Source organism: Callionymus lyra, chromosome 5 (genome assembly GCF_982586985.1).
Source record: "Callionymus lyra chromosome 5, fCalLyr1.hap1.1, whole genome shotgun sequence".
In the NCBI taxonomy this organism is placed as follows: domain Eukaryota; kingdom Metazoa; phylum Chordata; class Actinopteri; order Syngnathiformes; family Callionymidae; genus Callionymus; species Callionymus lyra.
In genome coordinates this window covers 3,212,727-3,239,115 of record NC_141822.1, presented here as the reverse complement: position 1 = coordinate 3,239,115, position 26,389 = coordinate 3,212,727, and the positions used below count along the sequence as shown (strand labels likewise).

The 26,389-nt window shown below is 37.9% G+C and overlaps 1 protein-coding gene across 2 annotated transcripts in view; it reads right to left on the bottom strand.

Annotated features, from left to right (window-relative positions):
- The window catches only part of myo1hb (myosin IHb), a 30,948-nt gene extending 6,103 nt beyond the window's left edge, over positions 1–24,845 (bottom strand). The window contains exons 1-27 of one of the 2 annotated variants that reach the window (XM_087792335.1): positions 24,763–24,845; positions 16,470–16,631; positions 16,299–16,414; positions 14,143–14,341; positions 14,003–14,083; positions 13,763–13,942; positions 12,719–12,817; positions 12,539–12,655; positions 12,407–12,478; positions 12,232–12,351; positions 10,445–10,512; positions 10,272–10,377; positions 10,135–10,215; positions 9,989–10,080; positions 9,839–9,933; positions 9,727–9,773; positions 9,075–9,155; positions 8,821–8,926; positions 7,971–8,088; positions 5,290–5,403; positions 4,488–4,564; positions 2,996–3,064; positions 2,616–2,700; positions 2,394–2,556; positions 2,216–2,299; positions 506–599; positions 386–441 (exon numbers count right to left, since the gene is read on the bottom strand). In XM_087792335.1, the coding sequence (XP_087648461.1) occupies positions 386–441; positions 506–599; positions 2,216–2,299; positions 2,394–2,556; positions 2,616–2,700; positions 2,996–3,064; positions 4,488–4,564; positions 5,290–5,403; positions 7,971–8,088; positions 8,821–8,926; positions 9,075–9,155; positions 9,727–9,773; positions 9,839–9,933; positions 9,989–10,080; positions 10,135–10,215; positions 10,272–10,377; positions 10,445–10,512; positions 12,232–12,351; positions 12,407–12,478; positions 12,539–12,655; positions 12,719–12,817; positions 13,763–13,942; positions 14,003–14,083; positions 14,143–14,341; positions 16,299–16,414; positions 16,470–16,631; positions 24,763–24,792 (2,712 nt within the window). In that variant the 5' untranslated portion in view covers positions 24,793–24,845. Of the gene's footprint in view, positions 1–385; positions 442–505; positions 600–2,215; positions 2,300–2,393; positions 2,557–2,615; positions 2,701–2,995; positions 3,065–4,487; positions 4,565–5,289; positions 5,404–7,970; positions 8,089–8,820; positions 8,927–9,074; positions 9,156–9,726; positions 9,774–9,838; positions 9,934–9,988; positions 10,081–10,134; positions 10,216–10,271; positions 10,378–10,444; positions 10,513–12,231; positions 12,352–12,406; positions 12,656–12,718; positions 12,818–13,762; positions 13,943–14,002; positions 14,084–14,142; positions 14,342–16,298; positions 16,415–16,469; positions 16,632–24,762 lie in introns of both variants that reach the window. The other variant, XM_087792334.1, reaches the window with a different exon arrangement.
- Between the last annotated feature and the right edge of the window lie 1,544 nt (positions 24,846–26,389).

Genomic DNA, 26,389 nt, shown 5'->3' with positions numbered 1-26,389 from the left:
ACATGAGAGTGAAATAATGCAGTACACAAGGTACATAAGAAATAAATAATGCAGTACAAGTACATGAGAGTGAAATACTGCAGTACAAGTACATGAGAGTGAAATGTTGCAGTACAAGAAGTAAATGAGAGATAAATACTGAAGTACAAGAAGTACACAAGAGAGAAATACTGCAGTAAAATAAGTGCATGAGAGAAAAACTGAAGTAAAAGAACTACATGAGAGAGAAATACTGCAGCAAAAGAAGTACATGAGAGTGAAATACTTTAGATACAATAAATACATAAGAGAGAAATACTGCAGTACAATAAGTAAATCAGAGAGAAATACTGCAGTAAAAGAAGTACATGAGAGGAATACAGAGGAAAAAACTAAGTGAGTTTACTTTGATGTTCTTGTGTCGAATCATCTGCAGAACTTTGATGTTCATGTCTTCTGCGCCTGGAAATACTTTGTCAGTTTTGAGGATGAGTGAAGTACTAGATGGTATTCGATGCAGTTGTACCTATTCTGGTGTCCACGAAGGCTCGACTCACACTCACAGGATAATTGTCCTTCTTTCCTTTGAAGGTGCAGCTGGTCTGGAGCTTCAACTGCAGCTGAACATCAGGACAAAGTCATGCTGAAGTGAAGATGGACATGAAGATCCTTAACCTCTCTTTTTATCTCTCACTCCTTCTCTTTTTATCTCTCTCTCCTTCTCTTCTTATCTCTCTCTCCTTCTCTTCTTATCTCTCACTCCTTCTCTTTTTATCTCTCTCTCCTTCTCTTTTTATCTCTCACTCCTTCTCTTTTTATCTCTCACTCCTTCTCTTTTTATCTCTCTCTCCTTCTCTTTCTCTCTCTTTTTATCTCTCTCTCTCCTTCTCTCTTTCTCTCTCTGTTTATCTCTTTCCTTCTCCTTCTCTTTCTCTTTTTATCTCTCTCTTTTTATCTCTTTCTTTTTGTCTCTCTCTCTCCTTCTCTCTCTTTTTATCTCTCTCTTTTTATCTCTCTCTCCTTCTCTTTTTATCTCTCTCTCCTTCTCTCTCTTTTTATCTCTCTCTCCTTCTCTTTCTCTCTCTTTTTTTATCTCTCTCTCCTTTTATCTCTCTCTCCTTTTCTTTTTATCTCTCTCTCCTTCTCTTTCTCTCTCTTTTTATCCCTGTCTTTTTATCTCTCTCTCCTTCTCTTCTCTCTCTTTTTATCTCTCTCTCCTTCTCTTTCTCTCTCTTTTTATCTCTCTCTCCTTCTCTTTCTCTCTCCTTTTATCTCTCTCTCCTTTTCTTTTTATCTCTCTCTCCTTCTCTTTCTCTCTCTTTTTATCCCTGTCTTTTTATCTCTCTCTCCTTCTCTCTCTTTTTATCTCTCTCTCCTTCTCTTTCTCTCTCTTTTTATCTCTCTCTCCTTTTATCTCTCTCTCCTTTTCTTTTTATCTCTCTCTCCTTCTCTTTCTCTCTCTTTTTATCCCTGTCTTTTTATCTCTCTCTCCTTCTCTTCTCTCTCTTTTTATCTCTCTCTCCTTCTCTTTCTCTCTCTTTTTATCTCTCTCTCCTTCTCTTTCTCTCTCCTTTTATCTCTCTCTCCTTTTCTTTTTATCTCTCTCTCCTTCTCTTTCTCTCTCTTTTTATCCCTGTCTTTTTATCTCTCTCTCCTTCTCTTCTCTCTCTTTTTATCTCTCTCTCCTTCTCTTTTTATTTCTCTCCTCCAAGCTCTCTCTTTGTATCTCTCTCCTTCTTGCTCTCTTTTTATCTCTCTCCTTCTCATTCTCTCTCTCCTTCTCTTACTCACATGTTTATGAAAGACTGAATGTTTAGTTTATTTGAAAGTATTATCAGCTGAACTCATATGTCTTCTCTTCAAGACGCAGTAACTTCTCATCATGACCATGTTTTAATTATTACTTTATAAAGTTGCTCTGAAATCTGGGCGAACGAGAGGTTACGAGAGTCCATTATGACCTAATAATGGCTTCACTCCTCCTCCAGCTGTAATCACGCTTTGTTTACACAACGAGTAACTACTTATTCATACTCGTAATCTACAAGGTACACATGTGTAATGAAATACTTGCACAACAAACTTTGTTGTACAAGTACAAGTACAAGCTCAAGTCCCTGCTATGTGGGACTGATGCACCTGTTTCAACCTCATACACTTTTTCACCAAAAACAAACTTTTTTATTGATAATCCTCGTCGTTTGTGTTTCATAGAAGAAGCGACACAAACATCTACCTGAGCTCGTCTCTGGGCCGAGATCTCTCGCACGTACTTCCGAGCCAAGAGTCTCACGAACATGTTCTTCAGCAGCGCCGACGCCTGGAACGACAGTGAGTAGATGTTGGTGCTTCAGCTCCTGCACGAGGAGATGTTGGTGCTTCAGCTCCTGCACGAGGAGATGTTGGTGCTGCACCTCCTGCATGACGGGCGGCGCCGTGAGCCAGGAGTCCACGTCCAGGACGCTGCAGGGAAGGTTGTCCCGGAGTCTGCCCAGGAAACTCTGCCTGACGTACGCCAGGTACTCCTGGTTGTCGGCGCAGCCCGGCTGGTTCCTGGTCATGAAGCCCTTGATGAACCTGCAGAAGATCCAGAGTCAGGAGAGACGTCTGTGCGTCGATGATGAAGCTGTTGTTACTTCTTGATGACTTTCACGGCCCACGCTCGCTTCTCTCGCTCTTTCCTGGCCATGATGCCTCGCCAGCAGTTCTCGATCTTCGTGGCTGAAGAGAAAGAACATGTTTGAAGTCATTTAAAAAATCAAGATATTGACGTTCAGGCGTTTTTTAAAATACTTTACTTTATCAACTCAAAATGAATCTTTGTCCAACTTCACGCAGCTCTTTATCTTTATCTTTATCTTTATCTTTATCTTTATCTTAATCTTTATCTTTATCTTTATCTTTATCTTTATCTTTATCTTTATCTTTATCTTTATCTTTATCTTTATCTTTATCTTTATCTTTATCTTTATCTTTATCTTTATCTTTATCTTTATTCTTAACGTTCAAATCTCACCTGCTTCTCTCTGCCTCTGGAAATCTTCTTTCCCTTTGTAGCCTTTGTACTTGGCCTGGATCCTGGTGGCTGAAGTATTTCAACATATATTATATATATCATCATATATATCATATATATAATCATATATATCATATATATCATCATATATATCATATATATGATAATATATATGATATATATGATTATATATATGTTATATGATGATATATATTATCATATTTATCATTATATATATCATCATTTATATAATATATGTGATGATATATATGATATATGATGATATATATGATTATGTCATCATATATCATATATATGATGATATATATAATGATATATATGATAATATATATCATTATATATCATATATATAATCATGTATATAATATATCATCATATATATCATCATAAATACACCATACATCATATATATCAATATATATCATATATATCATCATATATATGATATATATAATATATATTATCATATATCATCATATATATAATATATCATCATAAATACACCATATATCATATATATCATCATAAATACACCATATATCATATATATCATCATAAATACACCATATATCATCATATATATCATCATAAATACACCATATATCATCATATATATCATCATAAATACACCATATATCATTATATATATCATCATATATATAATATATGTGATGATATATATGATATATGATGATATATATGATTATGTCATCATATATCATATATATGATGATATATATAATGATATATATGATAATATATATCATTATATATCATATATATATTCATGTATGTAATATATCATCATATATATCATCACAAATACACCATACATCATATATATCAATATATATCATATATATCATCATATATATGATATATATAATATATATTATCATATATCATCATATATATAATATATCATCATAAATACACCATATATCATCATAAATACACCATATATCATCATATATATCATCATAAATACATCATATATCATCATATATATCATCATAAATACATCATATATCATCATATATATCATCATAAATACACCATATATCATCATATATATAGTTATAAATACACCATATATCATATATATCATCATAAATACACCATATATCATCATATATATCATCATAAATACACCATACATCATCATATATATCATCATAAATACACCATATATCATCATATATATCATCATAAATACACCATATATCATTATATATATCATCATAAATACACCATATATCATATATATCAATATATATCATATATATCATATATATATCATCATATATCATCATGATGGCAGATTCGGCGCCATGTGGTGCAGCCTACTCCCATCAGTATGTGTGAATGGCTGTCAAAGCGCTTTGTGACCCTGGTCTAGAAAGGCGCTTTATAAATAGAGATTATTATTATTATTATTATTATATAGACCTAGAGAAGAACATCTGCTCACCCAGTTGATTCTTGCAGACCTGAAATGTATCTTCCGTTGCAAACAAAGTCCTTGGATGACGAATGAAGATTTTGGTTCTTGAAGAGAAGATAAAACAAGATTAAAGAAGTTTGATTTGTTGAGAAATAATACAGAATATTCCTGTGAACGTGTCGAAGCTCAACAGATTATACACAAAATAAAAAACATGAAAACTAACTATGTATTTTAGAGCTTAATGGAGAGAGAAATAAAAAACATTTTCATTATAAAAATACCGGACTATAATAAAAACGATTCAAATGTTTATAAATATGCTTTAAAATGATTATATTGTTCTTAATTATGTCTATATAAGTATATAGGTGTCAGAATATTCAACATTTGAAAGTTGTAACTTTCAAAACTTCATTTTTTTTAAATAATTGAATTTGTTTTTAATGAATTTGTTTGTATTTAATTAATGATTATTATTTTTGTTTTTAATATATATATTTAACTTCAATAACTCAAAAACAAAACCTTATGATTTCAATTTCTTTTAATTCCTAGTATTTTTAATTCAATATAAATGTTGTTATATTAGAGTCTCCAGACTAAACCAACAGAGCACAGAGATACTGATCAAACTTTCATGATTGATGCTTAAATTTGTATTTAAAATACTTGAAATTAATGATAATAATAATATTTAAATCTTTCAATTTACAAATGATATAATTGAATTATTCCAATATGAATAATAATCAAAGTTGTATTATTTGAAACGTGAAATTATTCTTCATTATTCTCAAATGGTTCTGATGAGACACAAACATCTCACCGGCCCATCTTGTACTCGTCAGACTTGTAGCCCAGATGTTGGACGAGACGTTGGACGCCCTCGGCTGCGCTGCCTCTCCAGTTGGGCCAAGTGTCTGGACAGAGAGCTTTGTACCTGGACGCAGGTGAAGAGGGTCAAGAGGTCACCGCAGGTCAACGGTTGAAACGTTAGAATGTGTCTTCACTGACCACAAACTGTTTCAAGTGAGAAAAGTCTATAAACTTAAATTATGTCACAACATGATCTTACAATGTGTTTGTGTCGTTTACACTATTGTAACAGTTTATTTAGTGTCTAAACCAGAAGGATGTGTCTCGCCTGCAGTTCATACTAAACTCTGCAGCCAGAATTCTGAGCCACTCTAGTAGAAGAACTCACATTTCTCCTTCAAACTCTTCACTGGCTGCTCTAGTAGAAGAACTCACATTTCTCCTTCAAACTCTTCACTGGCCGCTCTAGTAGAAGAACTCACATTTCTCCTTCAAACTCTTCACTGGCTGCCAGTTTCTTTCAGGATCATTTTAAAATTCTGGTTCTTACTTTCAGATCTATTCATGGTCAGACCTTCCATCAGTGATCTGATCCAGACTTACACCCCAGCTCGGGCTCTGAGGTCTGTGGATCAGAATCTACTGATGGTTCCTGAACTTCCGGACCAGAGGAGAGAAATCCTTCCAGACTGTTGCTCCTAAGCTTTGGAACCATCTCTGTGTTTGATGATCTACTGACTCCTTCAAGAAACATCTCTGTGTTTGATGATCTACTGACTCCTTCAAGAAACATCTGTGTTTGATGATCTACTGACTCCTTCAAGAAACATCTGTGTTTGATGATCTACTGACTCCTTCAAGAAACATCTGTGTTTGATGATCTACTGACTCCTTCAAGAAACATCTGTGTTTGATGATCTACTGACTCCTTCAAGAAACATCTGTGTTTGATGATCTACTGACTCCTTCAAGAAACATCTGTGTTTGATGATCTACTGACTCCTTCAAGAAACATCTGTGTTTGATGATCTACTGACTCCTTCAAGAAACATCTGTGTTTGATGATCTACTGACTCCTTCAAGAAACATATGTGTTTGATGATCTACTGACTCCTTCAAGAAACATCTGTGTTTGATGATCTACTGACTCCTTCAAGAAACATCTCTGTGTTTGATGATCTACTGACTCCTTCAAGAAACATCTGTGTTTGATGATCTACTGACTCCTTCAAGAAACATCTGTGTTTGATGATCTACTGACTCCTTCAAGAAACATCTGTGTTCGATAATCTACTGACTCCTTCAAGAAACATCTGTGTTTGATGATCTACTGACTCCTTCAAGAAACATCTGTGTTTGATGATCTACTGACTCCTTCAAGAAACATCTGTGTTTGATGATCTACTGACTCCTTCAAGAAACATCTCTGTGTTTGATGATCTACCGACTCCTTCAAGAAACATCTGTGTTTGGTGATCTACTGACTCCTTCAAGAAACATCTGTGTTTGATGATCTACTGACTCCTTCAAGAAACATCTGTGTTTGATGATCTACTGACTCCTTCAAGAAACATCTGTGTTTGATGATCTACTGACTCCTTCAAGAAACATCTGTGTTTGATGATCTACTGACTCCTTCAAGAAAGATCTGTGTTTGATGATCTACTGACTCCTTCAAGAAACATCTGTGTTTGATGATCTACTGACTCCTTCAAGAAACATCTGTGTTTGATGATCTACTGACTCCTTCAAGAAACATCTATGTTTGATGATCTACTGACTCCTTCAAGAAACATCTGTGTTTGATGATCTACTGACTCCTTCAAGAAACATCTCTGTGTTTGATGATCTACCGACTCCTTCAAGAAACATCTGTGTTTGGTGATCTACTGACTCCTTCAAGAAACATCTGTGTTTGATGATCTACTGACTCCTTCAAGAAACATCTGTGTTTGATGATCTACTGACTCCTTCAAGAAACATCTGTGTTTGATGATCTACTGACTCCTTCAAGAAACATCTGTGTTTGATGATCTACTGACTCCTTCAAGAAACATCTGTGTTTGATGATCTACTGACTCCTTCAAGAAACATCTGTGTTTGATGATCTACTGACTCCTTCAAGAAACATGTGTGTTTGATGATCTACTGACTCCTTCAAGAAACATCTGTGTTTGATGATCTACTGACTCCTTCAAGAAACATGTGTGTTTGATGATCTACTGACTCCTTCAAGAAACATCTGTGTTTGATGATCTACTGACTCCTTCAAGAAACATCTGTGTTTGATGATCTACTGACTCCTTCAAGAAACATGTGTGTTTGATGATCTACTGACTCCTTCAAGAAACATCTGTGTTTGATGATCTACTGACTCCTTCAAGAAACATCTGTGTTTGATGATCTACTGACTCCTTCAAGAAACATCTGTGTTTGATGATCTACTGACTCCTTCAAGAAACATCTGTGTTTGATGATCTACTGACTCCTTCAAGAAACATCTGTGTTTGATGATCTACTGACTCCTTCAAGAAACATCTCAAGACACTTGATTTGAGCTTTTTATTGATTATCTTGCTGCTGTGTTTGTCTCTGTGTTATCTTTTAAAGTATGTATTCTAACTGTGTATTGTTTTGTTGTTCAAGAGCTTTGTGGTCTGAGATCTTTACAAATAATAATGACTTAGTTACCTCTGGAGGAAGAACTCGTATCTGCGACGATATGCAAACCCTGCTCTTCTGACCCTCAGGTGTTCCATCAGTCCCAGGTACTTCACCTGGTGTCTCACCAGAACGTCATCGAAGCGACCTGAGGGACAAACTCTGCATCAGGCTTGGATCACAACAAAAACAATAATAAGAACATGAATAACAATAATAACAACAATAATAATAACATGAATAACAATGATATCAATAATAACAATAAGAACAACAATAATTATCACAGTAATAACAATAATATCAATGAGAACAATAACAACAATAATAATAATGATAATAACAACAACATTAATAACAATAATAAGCACAATAATAATAATAACACTAATATTAACAACAATAACAATAATATCAACAATAATAATAATAACAGTAACAACAATAACATTAATAACAATAATATTAACAACAACAATTATAACATTAATAACAATAATAACATTAATAAAAATTATATTAAAAACAACAATAATAACAGTAACAACAATAACATTAAGAACAATAATATTAACAACAATAACAATAATATTAACAACAATGACAATAATATTAACAACAATAACAATAATATTAACAACAATAACAATAATAACAATAACAACAATATAATTAATAACAATAACGGTAATAACAACAACAATAATAATAACAATAATAATAACAACAATAACAATAATATTAACAACAATAACAACAATAACAATAATATTAACAACAATAACAATAATAACTATAACAACAATATAATTAATAACAATAACGGTAATAACAACAACAATAATAATAACAATAATAATAACAATAATCACGAGCTGACCTGGTTGTTTGGCCTCGTTGGGTTTGATGCAGCGCACGTACCAGGGTTCTTTGCTCATCAAAATGTCCGTCAATCCCACCAGACTCACCTTGAACTGAGTCACCACCTGAAAGTGACAACTTTTGAAACGTGAATGTCGTGACGGCACTGATGAACCGACGCGATATGTTGTAATGATTCTGTCTCAGCTATTGTTAGTGACCAGATCATTTACTGCTGACTTTGAAACGTCAACGAGAACTTTCTTATCGTACAGTTTCAGGTCTTTTCTTGCTCTCCGGCTCCGTGGACGGGAAACAATGTTGGATGATGGCGTTCTTGGACTGTCGCATGACCTGACCACACAATGACAATATCAACACAATATCAACACAACCTCAACACATCAGAATATTGACTTTGACAATTCAAATTAGTTTATTTATCGAGTTATTATTATTATCATTCAATAATTGAATTTCAAAAAATGTATATTGAATGTTGAATTTAATTGTTTAATGTTGAATTACATTTTTAAAAAACGAATATTTTCCAAAAAACAAGAGATTAATATTCGAAATCTAATAATATATAACATTTTGTCTAAATGAAATACTTTTTCATTTGCAGCCTTTTAAATCAACTATTTGAACTACTTTAACTGAGCCAATATTTTTATATTGAACTAGGAAAATTCAACCTTTCAATTTAGTCAATTATTAAACCTTCTCGGTCAAAGGTCATCGACCTCCACCACTGCATATGTATTGAGGGAAGTCAGGGAGGACGTTGACCTTTGACCCAGAGGCAACACAAGGGTTGTTAAGGGTTAATAACGTAATAATTATTAATAGAATAGGTCAAATAATTCTCTTGACTCTCATAAACAACAAGGATCGTGAGCGGATGCGGCGCAGGATCTGTTACCTCTTTAACGTTCCTGTACAGGAGGTCGTTGTTTTTGTCCAAGAATCCTGGAAGTAAAAAAAAAAGTTGAGCCTCATCGTCTCGTCGTCCTCCGACACCAAGAGCTTCTGACCGACGACGCAGTAGGTGACCTCCCCGGCGTAGTGCAGGAGCCGGAAGTCTCCTCGCTCCAGGGTCTTCCTGGTCTTCTGGTCGGCCAGCTTGTGTCTGTGGACCCAGAGTCAGTCCAGCGTCCGAGTCTCCGCCGCCTCGCGACACCTACGTGACGAAGTGAGGATGTCCGCCGATCGCCTCCTCCATCTTCTCCAGCAGAGTGATATCCGTGGCCTCGCCGGGACGCAAGCATTCCTCGTCCTGCATGACAGCGCGTCAATCAGTCGCAGTGACAGGTCTTTGATGGAGTCTCACCAGCAGAGCGATGATGCCTCGGTGCTTCTCCTCCACCAGGTCGCAGATGATCTTGTTGTTGAAATATGGCACCGGTTCCCACTGAGTCACGACAGCAAACATCTCAGCTCCGGTCGGACACGAGCAGACGTTCCTACCTGGATCCCTTCCATCTCGTACTCGTCCTGCTCCGACCTGAGGGTCAGCTGGATGAAGAGCTGCTGCAGCTTCTCGTTGCAGTAGTTGATGCAGAACTGCTCGAAGCTAAAGACAACCGTCGTCGGTCACAACACGTCTGCAGAGGCACCTGATGCTTCACCTGATGCTTCACCTGTTCACGTTGAAGACCTCGAACCCGTAGATGTCCAGGAGACCGATGACGGTTTTTCTGGAGGAATCCTGAGGTTGTTTTGAGAAAATATGTCAATAAAGTTGTATCAAATCACACTGGGACGGAATAAACCATGGAGTTATACTTTGAAGCGTTGCACAGTATTACTACGAAGCGTTGCAAAGTAATACTACGAAGCGTTGCAGAGTAAAACTATAAAGGGTTGCACAATAATTCTAAGAAGTGTTTCAAAGTAATACTACAAAGTGTTGCAAAGTAATACTACGGAGCCTTGCACAGAAACACTACGAAGCATTGCAAAGTAATACTACAAAGTGTTGCAAAATAATACTACGGAGCATTGCACAGTTAAACTAAGAAGCATTGCACAGTTAAACTACGAAGCATTGCACAGTTATACTACGAAGCGTTGCAGAGTAATATATGAAGGGTTGCACAGTAATACTAAGAAGTGTTTCAAAGTTATACTACCAAATGTTGCAAAGTAATAATATGGAGCATTGCTCAGTAACACGACAAAAAGTTGTAGAGTTATATTACGAAGCATTGAACAGTAATACTATGAAGCGTTGCAGAGTAATATATGAAGGGTTGCACAGTAATACTAAGAAGTGTTTTAAAGTTATACTACCAAATGTTGCAAAGTAATACTACGGAGCATTGCACAGTAACACTACGAAGTGTTGCAAAGTAATACTACGAAGCGTTGCAAAGTAATACAACGAAGCATTGCAGAGTAAAACTATAAAGGGTTGCAAAATAATTCTAAGAAGTGTTTCAAAGTAATACTACAAAGTGTTGCAAAGTAATACTACGGAGCATTGCACAGTAACACTACGAAGCGTTGCAAAGTAATACTACAAAGTGTTGCAAAGTAATACTACGGAGCATTGCACAGTTAAACTACGAAGCATTGCACAGTTATACCACGAAGCATTGCACAGTAATTCTATGAAGCGTTGCAGAGTAATATATGAAGGGTTGCACAGTAATACTAAGAAGTGTTTTAAAGTTATACTACCAAATGTTGCAAAGTAATAATATGGAGCATTTCTCAGTAACACTACAAAAAGTTGTAGAGTAATACTACGAAGCATTGCACAGTTATACTACGAAGCATTGCACAGTAATACTACGAAGCATTGCACAGTAATACTACAAAGCATTGCAAAGTAATACTACAAAGCATTGCACAGTTATACCATGAAGCATTGCACAGTAATACTACGAAGCATTGCATAGTAATACAACAAAGCGTTGTAGAGTAATACTATGAAGGGTTGCACAGTAATACTAAGAAGTCTTTCAAAGTAATACTACGAAGCATAGCAAAGTAATTCTACGAAGCATTGTACAGTAACACTATGAAGGATTACACGGTAATACCACAAGGTATTGTACAGTAATACTATCGTTGTGGTGCGACTTTGTAATTAACGAACATATTGACTGATTATTGAGAGTTGTATAGAAAATTGAAGAAAGGTCAATAGGTGCTGATTTCTGAGAGGAGGGATTTTAAATGCCCTTATATTCTGATACGGTATCTCTTGTACCTTCATTTACGCATAGAACCTCCTCTCACTTCCCTGTTCTTCCTCTCAGTACAATCATTAACCATGTGTTGTCGGCTCATCTTATAATGTGGTTTTAATGTGTCAAGTCGAGATGCTGCAGGTTCAATACATTCTTTCTTCTCATTCACACACCCGTCATGTTGCCGAAGAGAAGGTTGAAGAAAAGAACATTAGCCGCTCAACGCTCACCTTGTTGGCGAGCGATTCGTTGACCTTGTTGACGAGCCAGTTGAAGGTGCGGCCGTAGATGGCTTTGGCGAGAGCGTCTCTGGCGTAGACGGCGTGCTCCACGGAGAAGGGACTCAACACCTTCACGACAAAACAGTATTTAAACCCATCTTCATTGAACGTGTGACGCGATCACCTCTTCTGCTTTGGCCTCGATCTTCCGGTGAATCAAACCTTGTTGTAGCACCTGAGCGGGGATCCCCAGCAGCTGTCGATCAAAGTCATCCATCAAATCACAACCGCTTGAATCCGTTGTTTTCGTTCTCACTTTTGAGAGCCAGTGTATCTCCTGGTTGTTGTTCTTCAGACCCGCGTACCCTCGAGCGTCCGCCTCGAACTTGATGTTTCCCAGGTGAAGAACGCTGGCGATGATTCCAAATAGATGCTGGCCAAGGACAGAAGCCGCGTGATGAATGAACCATCGGGTCAATTACGATACGATTCTTACCTCGATGTCACTCTCACCGAACTCAATGACGGACAGAGCCTTCCTCACCGTCCTCCAGTCGCTTCTGTCATTGATGGAGCTCACTTTGGCACAGTCGCCCTGAAGACCAGATGTCAAAGGTGCAAAGACAGACTTGAGACTCGAACAGTTCTACAGAAAAGATCCCAAGTGACCCCTCTGTCTATCTCCTGCAAACCTCAAACACATCCTGGTTGGCTGCAGGACAAGGTCAGAACCATGTCTTTAAGTTCCTATCAAGCTATCTTGGAGACCAGATGGGTAAAGATCCATCTCTGGCTCCTCCATCATTCAATCCTACAGCTGCCATAGACTTCATCCTATTGCGAGCAAAAGTCCAAAGGCTCTGCTGTCCATCTGAGCTACAACAGCAAACTTCAGACCTCATGCTCTGGTCCTCTTCACTCCACATGACTTACATCTTCGAGCCTACTTTGTCTGGAAGGCTGCAGTGGAGGACACGTTCGAACACAAGAGCCTTAAGTAAACCGAGCTGGCGGCTTATTCCGAGGAAAGCCGGTTGGAAAGCCAAGGTGTGCCCAGTGGAAGTCGGGTGAAGAGGTTTTTGTGGGCAGGTCTAGAAGGATTTGGGAGTTTAAGGCCAACCCATATGCCAAACCATCAAAGCCCTAGAAGAAGCAGCAGAAGAAGCGAGCCGTGGCTATGGATCAAGAGGCGAGATACCTCCTGGACTGCTAAAAAAAACCTGCCTCCCCTTAAGGGTTGAAAGCATAGGGCACACCTGGGAAGCCATGTTTTGCAGATGAACCCCCGGGTTGTTCTGGGGCCTATCATTAAAACATCTTTGATGACCCCAATGAAGCCTGAAGCTCACCATCAGTATTTTAACTATCACCACCATTTCTCAGATTTCTGACCAAGAAATGATCTAGTACAGTTGAGCCCACTAGATAAGAGACCCCTTGTTACCAAGACGGCCAATTTTTCCTCCAGCTCCAACATGTAGAATTTCCATTGGCCTTTCTTTTTTTTGATGGGCTACTTTAAGGGTAAAGACTCACAGACCTGAACCAGGTATCTGTAGCTCTGGCAGTTCCTCTCCAGGCCCAGCCACCGCAGGAGTTCCTCGTCTCCGCCTTCCACCAGCTGGTAGAAGATGTGAAAGTTCCTCTCTCCGTGGTTCTGGTGGACCACTCGGGACTTCTCCAGCAGGTAGCTGAGAATGTGGCCACCGACTGCTCCACCCTGAGGGAGGAAGAAACTCCATCAGACAACGGCTGAATTTAACTTGTGTTTGAGCGCCACCTGGTGGTCGAACTGGATGTCCATGTATTTCCCGAAGCGGCTCGAGTTGTCATTCTTCAAGGTCTTGGCGTTTCCAAAAGCCTGCCGGGTTGAAACCATCGTGAGTGTGAAGGTCGGACAAACGTCCGCCGTAGACTGACCTCGAGCACCGGGTTGGAGAGCAGAAGTCGGTCTCGGATGTTGTCCAGGAGTTCGGTGCTGGGACAGCTGACGGCGTAAAACTGCAGGATCTTCTTGGAGGCCTCGGTCTTACCGGCCCCGCTCTCTCCTGAGATCAGGATGAAGTGGTTGTTGAACTCGGACAACATGGTGCGGAAGACATTGTCGGCCAGAGCGTAACTGAAAACACAGCCGTAGTTGAAATGAAGGACGACGTTGGATTCTCGTTGGGTCAGTTTTCTTTCTTCTAGGACTTTATTTTGGTCTAAACCGTTTAAGGTTTTTTCTACTCAAAATAAATACATTGTAATATTTAAGCTATATTTAAACTTTTTCAAGTTGATTACAAACAATAATTCACTGATCATACGTAGAATATTGTTCTAGAGCATCATGTTACTTTAATTTATTTTAAATTAAATGTTTGTTCACGTTAATAGTTCATTCAAATATATACGTTAAACAAAGACATATATATATATATATATATATATATATATATATATATATATATATATATACAGTATATATACAGTATATATCTGTGGAAATATTAACACTTGAACATTTTCTTTTCTATCTTGAGAGGAAATTCATTTTCAGCTAAAACGTGAAATTGACTAATTATTATTATTATCTTTACTTGGTAAACTATTAACACAAAAATCAATGAATTAAAGTTGAAATGAAGTCATAAAAAAAGATTATATTATAAATGGTTTAATGTTCTGATCTAAAGCATTGTAAAATATTTATATTCATCTAAATTTATGATTGAAATAAAAATAAATTTACATGAATAATATTATTCATATAATATATTAACGTGCAGACTAAGTAATTAACTTAATATAAGTTAGTTATTCACTTTTCAAGAGCTTGTATATTCTATCCTGCACATCATATATGTATTATTATTGTTTTCTTTTTCATTTTAACATAATATATACATTGATACAAATGGATAAGAAGCAGGTACCATGTTTGTTGTATACACTTATTCAAACAATACTGAAAACATCAGTAATACTACAAAGCATTGCAAAGTAATACTAAAAGGCGTTGCACAATAATACTATGAAGCGTTGCATAGTAATACTATGAAGCGTTGCACAGTAATACTATGAAGCGTTGCAAAGTAATCCTTGGAAGCATTGCACACTAATACTATGAAGCATTGCGCAGTAATACTATGAAGCATTGCACAGTAATACTAGGAAGCGTTGCAAAGTAATCCTTGGAAGCATTGCAAAGTAATCCTTGGAAGCATTGCACACTAACACTATGAAGCGTTGTGCAGTAATACTAGGAAGCGTTGCACACTAATACTATGAAGCGTTGCGCAGTAATACTAGGAAGCGTTGCACACTAATACTATGAAACGTTGCACACTAATACTAGGAAGCGTTGCACACTAATACTATGAAGCATTGCACAGTAATACTAGGAAGCATTGCACACTAATACTATGAAGCATTGCACAGTAATACTAGGAAGCGTTGCACACTAATACTATGAAGCATTGCACAGTAATACTAGGAAGCATTGCACACTAATACTATGAAGCATTGCACAGTAATACTAGGAAGCGTTGCACACTAATACTATGAAGCATTGCACAGTAATACTAGGAAGCGTTGCACACTAATACTATGAAGCGTTGCACACTAATACTAGGAAGCATTGCAAAGTATTTCTACGAAGTGTTGCACAGTAATACTACACATTGTTGCAGAGAAAGTAATTAACTTAATATAGGTTAGTATTTCCTTTTCAAGAGCTTGTATATTCTATCCACACATCATATATATATTATTATTGTCCATCATTTTTAACATGTATACAAACGGAAAAGAATGTAATTATTCTACAAGACCATGTTTGTTGTATAAATAAATAAAATAAATGTACGTCTTGAAGAATGACATAGATTTATAAACATTTCAGGAATGAAGAAAAGTCAAAAATAAATGTGAAAAATGAACCTATTATGATAAATAAACGCGTTATAACATTAAAAAACCCTTGAATATGATGGAATATAAAGATCTATAACTTTGATCATGTATTTGAAAGGCTTGTGAGACAGTGAAGAATGAAAAGACACAGCAGATGATTCCAGACACGAAGGTCTCACATGTGAGGAGGCAGCTCGAAGAAGTTGACGCCCATGTACGTGTCCATCTGCTTCTTGCTGTAGTTGTCCAAGTCCTTGTAGGGGTTGACGGACACCAGCAGGGTCCCGATGTAGGTCTGTGGAGAGAGGACGGGTCAGGTGTGTTGGGTCCACATCCCTCTCCGGACTCACGTAGATGAGGTTCTCGTGGAAGCGTTTCCTCAGGTTGTCCAGGAAGGCACTCTCACTGGTGAATGGGTCCAGGAGAACGAAGTCCTGGATCCCCACGCGGTCCCGGGCCGTGAGCGAGGCCTCCATGTTCCTCAGGATCCGGTTGCACCTCTGCTCCAGACTCTGAAACACATGATGGATGAGGTTTTCCTGTGTCCCTCACGGTATCACCAACGACACAAACACTTCCTGGTGGCGTGGCCTTGAACCAGCGACTCCACCTGCTTCAGTCTGTGGACAACATCCTTTCACTATCTCGTGCGTTTCCTGGAGACACGTCTTTCGACCGCGACAGGATCCGAACCAACAACTCAACAATTGACGACACGATTCTGAGGAAGTTTAACGGTGATGTAAGAATATTGAACGATAACTTAACATTAATAACCTTTTAAATGTTAAAAAACTTGAGAAAAATGTTCTATTGAAATGTTGTATCTTTTAAAAAATGTTTATATTAAACAATCTCTTAATGTAAATGTTAAATTACTTTTTCAATATTTTAATTTAATAATAGGTTTTATTAATCTAAAGGATGTTATACCTGATTTTTTCGTAGGAGAAGAGAGTTATTTCATAGTATTATGTAGTTTTTACATAGTAGTTATTTCATAGTATAACGTAGTTGTTACATAGTAGTTATTACATAGTTGTTACATAGTAATTATTACATAGTATTATGTAGTTGTTACATAGTAGTTATTAGATAGTATTACATAGTTGTTGCATAGTGGTTATTACATAGTATTATGTAGTCATTACATAGTAGTTATTACTTTGTATTACATAGTTGTTGCATAGTAGTTATTACATAGTATTACATAGTTGTTACATAGTAGTTATTAAATAATATTACATAGTTGTTACATAGTAGTTATTACATAGTATTACATAGTTGTTACATAGTAGTTATTAAATAATATTACATAGTTGTTACATAGTAGTTATTACATAGTATTACATAGTTGTTACATAGTAGTTATTACATAATATTACATAGTTGTTACATAGTAGTTATTACCAGTATTACATAGTTGTTACATAGTAGTTATTACACAGTATTACATAGTTGTTGCATAGTGGTTATTACACAGTATTACATAGTTGTTACGTAGTAGTTATTGCACAGTATTACATAGTTCTTACATAGTAGTTATTAAACAGTATTAGATAGTTCTTACATAGTAGTTATTCCATATTAGTTTCATAGTAGTTATTACATATTAGTTTCATAGTAGTTATTCCATATTAGTTTCATAGTAGTTATTACATATTAGTTTCATAGTAGTTATTACATATTAGTTTCATAGTAGTTATTACATAGTATTTTGTTAAACATGCGAATATTCATACAGGACTATTACAGACTATGATTTTGTCGCAGAGATACTATTTTTATGGATAATTCTGTTAAGAATTTAAAAAAAAGAAACATTTGTAAAGTGTTTTTGAGGAATTCAGAAACTGCATCTAAAAAACACTTGAGCCAGAAAAAACCCTGAATATTTTGCCACAACTTAATAAATATTAATAATAATAATAATAATCCATTGTTTCGTGGACTCAGAGGACGAGGCTGTAAAACCATGAGCTGCTGACAGTCGATCACAAACATCGCCGGTAAAATAATCCTCGCTGCGCTTTAATTACAAGTCGTATCAAACTTCATCCGCTGGCCTTAATGCCAAGTAGGTTGTCGTGGAGTCACGTCATCGCCGAGTCTTTCTAGTCGTCACACGATGAGAGTAGAACCTACCGTGCAGGAGCTGAAGCGTCTCTCGACTCACGAGTCTTTCTAGTCCACACACGATGAGAGTAGAACCTACCGTGCAGGAGCTGAAGCGTCTCTCGACTCACGAGTCTTTCTAGTCGACACACGATGAGAGTAGAACCTACCGTGCAGGAGCTGAAGCATCTCTCGACTCACGAGTCTTTCTAGTCGACACACGATGAGAGTAGAACCTACCGTGCAGGAGCTGAAGCATCTCTCGACTCACGAGTCTTTCTAGTCGACACACGATGAGAGTAGAACCTACCGTGCAGGAGCTGAAGCGTCTCTCGACTCACGAGTCTTTCTAGTCGTCACACGATGAGAGTAGAACCTACCGTGCAGGAGCTGAAGCGTCTCTCGACTCACGAGTCTTTCTAGTCCACACACGATGAGAGTAGAACCTAACGTGCAGGAGCTGAAGCGTCTCTCGACTCACGAGTCTTTCTAGTCGTCACACGATGAGAGTAGAACCTACCGTGCAGGAGCTGAAGCGTCTCTCGACTCACGAGTCTTTCTAGTCGTCACACGATGAGAGTAGAACCTACCGTGCAGGAGCTGAAGCGTCTCTCGACTCACGAGTCTGTCTAGTCGTCACACGATGAGAGTAGAACCTACCGTGCAGGAGCTGAAGCGTCTCTCGACTCACAAGTCTTTCTAGTCGTCACACGATGAGAGTAGAACCTATCGTGCAGGAGCTGAAGCGTCTCTCGACTCACAAGTCTTTCTAGTCGTCACACGATGAGAGTAGAACCTACCGTGCAGGAGCTGAAGCGTCTCTCTACTCACGAGTCTTTCTAGTTGTCACACGATGAGAGTAGAACCTACCGTGCAGGAGCTGAAGCGTCTCTCTACTCACGAGTCTTTCTAGTCGACACACGATGAGAGTAGAACCTACCGTGCAGGAGCTGAAGCGTCTCTCTACTCACGAGTCTTTCTAGTCGACACACGATGAGAGTAGGACCTACCGTGCAGGAGCTGAAGCGTCTCTCGACTCACGAGTCTTTCTAGTCGTCACACGATGAGAGTAGAACCTACCGTGCAGGAGCTGAAGCGTCTCTCGACTCACGAGTCTTTCTAGTCCACACACGATGAGAGTAGAACCTACTGTGCAGGAGCTGAAGCGTCTCTCGACTCACGAGTCTTTCTAGTCGACACACGATGAGAGTAGGACCTACCGTGCAGGAGCTGAAGCGTCTCTCGACTCACGAGTCTTTCTAGTCGACACACGATGAGAGTAGAACCTACCGTGCAGGAGCTGAAGCGTCTCTCGACTCACGAGTCTTTCTAGTCGACACACGATGAGAGTAGAACCTACCGTGCAGGAGCTGAAGCGTCTCTCGACTCACGAGTCTTTCTAGTCGACACACGATGAGAGTAGAACCTACCGTGCAGGAGCTGAAGCGTCTCTCGACTCACGAGTCTTTCTAGTCGACACACGATGAGAGTAGAACCTACCGTGCAGGAGCTGAAGCGTCTCTCGACTCACGAGTCTTTCTAGTCGACACACGATGAGAGTAGAACCTACCGTGCAGGAGCTGAAGCGTCTCTCGACTCACGAGTCTTTCTAGTCGACACACGATGAGAGTAGAACCTACCGTGCAGGAGCTGAAGCGTCTCTCGACTCACGAGTCTTTCTAGTCGACACACGATGAGAGTAGAACCTACCGTGCAGGAGCTGAAGCGTCTCTCGACTCACGAGTCTTTCTAGTCCACACACGATGAGAGTAGAACCTACCGTGCAGGAGCTGAAGCGTCTCTCGACTCACGAGTCTTTCTAGTCGTCACACGATGAGAGTAGAACCTACCGTGCAGGAGCTGAAGCGTCTCTCGACTCACGAGTCTTTCTAGTCGACACACGATGAGAGTAGAACCTACCGTGCAGGAGCTGAAGCGTCTCTCGACTCACGAGTCTTTCTAGTCGACACACGATGAGAGTAGAACCTACCGTGCAGGAGCTGAAGCGTCTCTCGACTCACGAGTCTTTCTAGTCGTCACACGATGAGAGTAGAACCTACCGTGCAGGAGCTGAAGCATCCCTCGACTCACGAGTCTTTCTAGTCCACACACGATGAGAGTAGAACCTACCGTGCAGGAGCTGAAGCGTCTCTCGACTCACGAGTCTTTCTAGTCGACACACGATGAGAGTAGAACCTACCGTGCAGGAGCTGAAGCGTCTCTCGACTCACGAGTCTTTCTAGTCGTCACACGATGAGAGTAGAACCTACCGTGCAGGAGCTGAAGCGTCTCTCGACTCACGAGTCTTTCTAGTCGTCACACGATGAGAGTAGAACCTACCGTGCAGGAGCTGAAGCGTCTCTCGACTCACGAGTCTTTCTAGTCGTCACACGATGAGAGTAGAACCTACCGTGCAGGAGCTGAAGCGTCTCTCGACTCACGAGTCTTTCTAGTCGTCACACGATGAGAGTAGAACCTACCGTGCAGGAGCTGAAGCGTCTCTCGACTCACGAGCCTTTCTAGTCGACACACGATGAGAGTAGAACCTACCGTGCAGGAGCTGAAGCGTCTCTCGACTCACGAGTCTTTCTAGTCGACACACGATGAGAGTAGAACCTACCGTGCAGGAGCTGAAGCGTCTCTCGACTCACGAGTCTTTCTAGTCCACACACGATGAGAGTAGAACCTACCGTGCAGGAGCTGAAGCGTCTCTCGACTCACAAGTCTTTCTAGTCCACACACGATGAGAGTAGAACCTACCGTGCAGGAGCTGAAGCGTCTCTCGACTCACAAGTCTTTCTAGTCGACACACGATGAGAGTAGAACCTACCGTGCAGGAGCTGAAGCGTCTCTCGACTCACGAGTCTTTCTAGTCCACACACGATGAGAGTAGAACCTACCGGGCAGGAGCTGAAGCGTCTCTCGACTCACAAGTCTTTCTAGTCCACACACGATGAGAGTAGAACCTACCGTGCAGGAGCTGAAGCGTCTCTCGACTCACAAGTCTTTCTAGTCGACACACGATGAGAGTAGAACCTACCGTGCAGGAGCTGAAGCGTCTCTCGACTCACGAGTCTTTCTAGTCCACACACGATGAGAGTAGATCCTACCGTGCAGGAGCTGAAGCGTCAATGAAGCGACTCTCGACTGAACCTCTGCTGTCACAGCAGGAATTGAACCGACGACAGGAAGCTCTGATAGAGACGCTCGGATTAGACTTCCTTCGATAGGAAACCATTTATATTCAGGACAGAAACAAACTCCGTGTTCCAGACGCTTCAGATTCACCTTTTGTTGTCTCTGGGTCAAGGTGACCCGAAGACTGGCGTACAAATGTGTTTGTGGTATCCCTTGTGTTGTCTCTGCGTCAAGGTCAACGACCTCCCTGGCTTCCGTATATACATAGGCAGTGGTGGAGGTCGATGACCTTTGACCAAGAGACGACACAAGGGATACCACAAACACATTTGTTTTCAAGCCTTCGGGTCACCTTGACCCAGAGATAACCCGCGGGTCAACTAATGATTCAAGTATTGACCGTCTATCTCTATCTGTTGACAGTTTGACTCTCTGTATAGCATTGTCATCACAATATTATTCAATAATTGAATTATTTAAATTGTCTCTTAAATTCAATATAAATGTTGGTATCAGACAAAAGCAACAGAGTACCGAGCTTCTTTAAATTTCAGCCAATCATGCGACATGTAGACGATCACCTGATGCTGAAGACGCGTCAATCCATCACGTCTGATTTCAAATCAACAGCAATATTTTAAGTTTTTTCAACTTATGGTAGTTTTTAAGTGTTTTTTATGAATTGAAAAGTTTGAGTGAGTTTCTCAGTGATCGATTGGCTTAGTCTGGCAGGTGGACATTTTTATCTGGAATTTAAAAGTCAGAAAATATTGAATTTTTATTTTTTTTATTAGTATATCATATCATATATCACAAATCCATATAAAATTGTTAAATTCAATAATTTAGAAAAGAATCAATGATTTAAAAAAAATTAAAAAATTAAAGTTTTCAATAAAAAATTAAAATGTAAAATAAATATTCTGAGTTGCAGTAAACGTCCGTGAAGGTACAGCGAAGCCATCACGCTAAGTACACGTCAGCATGAAACTTTGATGCCCCTGCGGAGCGGGAAAGTCTATCTGCACCGGAGACGACCATCGGAGAGCTCGCTCTATTGTTCCTCCTGGTCCAGAGCGGGCCCCGGATCCGGTGACGCCGCCGCAAAGTGGCCGTTAGCCTCGCGAAAGAGATAGCATCCTCGCGCCGCTGTGACTGACAGCTCGCGTCGCCCACGGCAACACATATTTAGGTGTGTTTCGGAAACATGAGCTTCATGGCTTCTGTCTTCAGGTACTTTGACTCGCGTCTGTCGATGCTGGACCGGCTGTGAGCAGGTGTTGTTGGAGAACCTTACTGTGGTCAAGTGTTTTCAATGGAACAAGGAAATATTTGTACATACAAGTGGAAGAAATACAAATAAAGCCAAATATGACAAAATACTTGGCGGTCAAATATAGTAAAAAATACTTGTCCCATCCCTGTTAACTATTCCTCAGTTGCTGGAATATTGAGTATTTCTACACATATATCCATATACATATATTGAAATGTAATATTTGACTTTTAGTTTAGTTTTTATCTTTTACTGGGTATGATGGTCATATTTAGCATGAGATGCTAAAAGCTAACTGATGAGACGTTAACAAGTGTTGACATAAATATCACAGATATTATTATTAATATTAATATTAAATGTATCTTTTATACGTCTAATATCAATGATTTGTATTTGAATATGTATTCATGTATGTTAGCATAAGAAATCATATTAGTAACTGAATGAATTCAAGTGTTTTGAGTGAAACAAGGAAATATTTGTACATACAAGTGGAAGAAATACAAATAAAGCCAAATATGACAAAATACTTGGCGGTCAAATATAGTAAAAAATACTTGTCCCATCCCTTTTAACTATTCCTCAGTTGCTGGAATATTGAGTATTTCTACACAGATATCCATATAAATATATTGAAATGTAATATTTGACTTTTAGTTAAGTTTTTATCTTTTACTGGGTATGATGGTCATATTTAGCATGAGATGCTAAAAGCTAACTGATGAGACGTTAACAAGTGTTGACATAAATATCACCGATTACTTGAATATTAAATGTATATTTTATACGTCTAATATCAATGATTTGTATTTGAATATGTATTCATGTATGTAAGCATAAGAAATCATATTAGTAACTGAATGAATTCAAGTGTTTTGAATGAAACAAAGAATATTTGTAAATACAAATGAAAGAAATACAAATAAAGCCAAACATAAAATACTGTCGTTCAAAAAAGGAGTAGAAAGAAGTAAAAAATACTTTCCAAATGTCCCATTCCTTTAGCTACTTCTCAGTTGCTAGAATATTTAGAGTATTTCTACACAGATATCATGTTGTGATATCATAGTAATACATAATATTTCAGCATTCATAGCAATACATACCATTTACATAAATATCTATATACACATATAATTAGGGAAATAAAATTATACTACGTACACATCTTTAAAACATTTTAAAACAACACAATATACTATGATATAGTAGAATATATCATGATATACATATATATATATATATATATTCCACAACTTGATACCCACATACTTTTATTTTGTTAATATTTAAAATATTGCTTAGATGTATACACAGCTACAGATACAACTTTTATATCAGGATATAAAGTGTAACGTGTTTATCAAATTCAGACTGTATTTTTATTGTTAATGTTGAAAAAAAAAGCTGAATTAATGATTCAAAGTGACAAACATTGATTGTGTTTCTTCACATTGTTATTTATTCATTAACTTCACATTCAGCCGCCAAAGCTCACAGAGCGATGTAGCATGCTAGCTAGCTAACTAAGCTAGCATGCTACGTTAGCTAACTAACTAAACTAGCTAACCTTGTATTGAAACTAAAGAGACGTTTTTCTTCTTGCTTAAGAAAACAAAGTCATGGCTCATCACCTTCATACTGTTAAAGAAATGTTATATTTTACTTTTGATTTTGTTTTTATATTTTATCGGGTAGAAATAACACAGTGCTAATATTTAGCATTAGATGCTAAAAGCTAACTGATAGGATGTTAACGAGTCTTAAATATCAGAGATTACTTGAATATTAAATGTATCTGTGTTTTGTCTAATATCAATTATTTGTATTTAAAAATGTATTCATGTATTTAACTATTTGTCTTTTGCATCATATTGTCACTGTTTTTATTCAACATAAAAAATAACATTTTGAAAGAGAATAAATAGTCATCATTTTTTTTTTCAAATAAATGCATATACTACAGATATATAAACAATACACTAAAACTTCAATACTATGTTAAACTAGTATCATTTTTACATTTTAAGTCATCATTTATTTCAAGTTTAAAATATTTCTCGGAGCCCAAACCAACAAGAAGGTGAGAATAATAAGAAAAACAAAGTTACCTGTTGAACTGACAGAGCCTCGTGAGTCATGATGGAACCTGTCGATTATTGATCCAGATTATTGGTTTCTCACAACATCATCCTCCGGGGATCGGCGTCTCTCGTCGATATGATGACTGACTGGTGAAGAGGAGGTGAAGGAGATAGAGGAGGAGGAGATAGAGGAGATAAAGGAGGTGAAGAAGGAGGAGTCGTACTGTGGGCTGTGACCACGACTGTAGCTAATGCTGCTGTAATGAGACGTTCTGCTGCTCAAACATTCATGGAGTCGAACGGATTCATGTTCTAGTTCCGATCAGAAACATGGATCCGTTCTGAAGTCAAAACAAAATACGGTAACATTTATGTAGAAGTATATCCTCAGAATGTTGAATCATTTTACATATTCAACGTAACATTAATGTGATCAGTATCAGTTACTTGATCAAACTTTTAAAGTGAAAAAAAACAAACATGTTTGTATAATAAACATCAACTAGTATCAACTCTGGTGTCATTAAACATCAACTAGTATCAACTCTGGTGTCATTAAACATCAACTAGTATCAACTCTGGTGTCATTAAACATCATCTAGTATCAACTCTGGTGTCATTAAACATCAACTAGTATCAACTCTGGTGTCATTAAACATCAACTAGTATCAACTCTGGTGTCATTAAACATCAACTAGTATCAACTCTGGTGTCATTAAACATCAACTAGTGTCAACTCTGGTGTCATTAAACATCAACTAGTATCCACTCTGGTGTCATTAAACATCAACTAGTATCAACTCTGGTGTCATTAAACATCAACTAGTATCAACTCTGGTGTCATTAAACATCAACTAGTATCAACTCTGGTGTCAATAAACATCAGCTAGTATCAACTCTGGTGTCATTAAACATCAACTAGTATCAACTCTGGTGTCATTAAACATCAACTAGTATCAACTCTGGTGTCATTAAACATCAACTAGTATCAACTCTGGTGTCATTAAACATCAACTAGTATCCACTCTGGTGTCATTAAACATCAACTAGTATCAACTCTGGTGTCATTAAACATCAACTAGTATCAACTCTGGTGTCATTAAACATCAACTAGTATCAACTCTGGTGTCATTAAACATCAACTAGTATCAACTCTGGTGTCATTAAACATCATCTAGTATCAACTCTGGTGTCATTAAACATCAACTAGTATCAACTCTGGTGTCATTAAACATCAACTAGTATCAACTCTGGTGTCATTAAACATCAACTAGTATCAACTCTGGTGTCATTAAACATCAACTAGTGTCAACTCTGGTGTCATTAAACATCAACTAGTATCCACTCTGGTGTCATTAAACATCAACTAGTATCAACTCTGGTGTCATTAAACATCAACTAGTATCAACTCTGGTGTCATTAAACATCAACTAGTATCAACTCTGGTGTCAATAAACATCAGCTAGTATCAACTCTGGTGTCATTAAACATCAACTAGTATCAACTCTGGTGTCATTAAACATCAACTAGTATCAACTCTGGTGTCATTAAACATCAACTAGTATCAACTCTGGTGTCATTAAACATCAAATAGTATCAACTCTGGTGTCATTAAACATCAACTAGTATCAACTCTGGTGTCATTAAACATCAA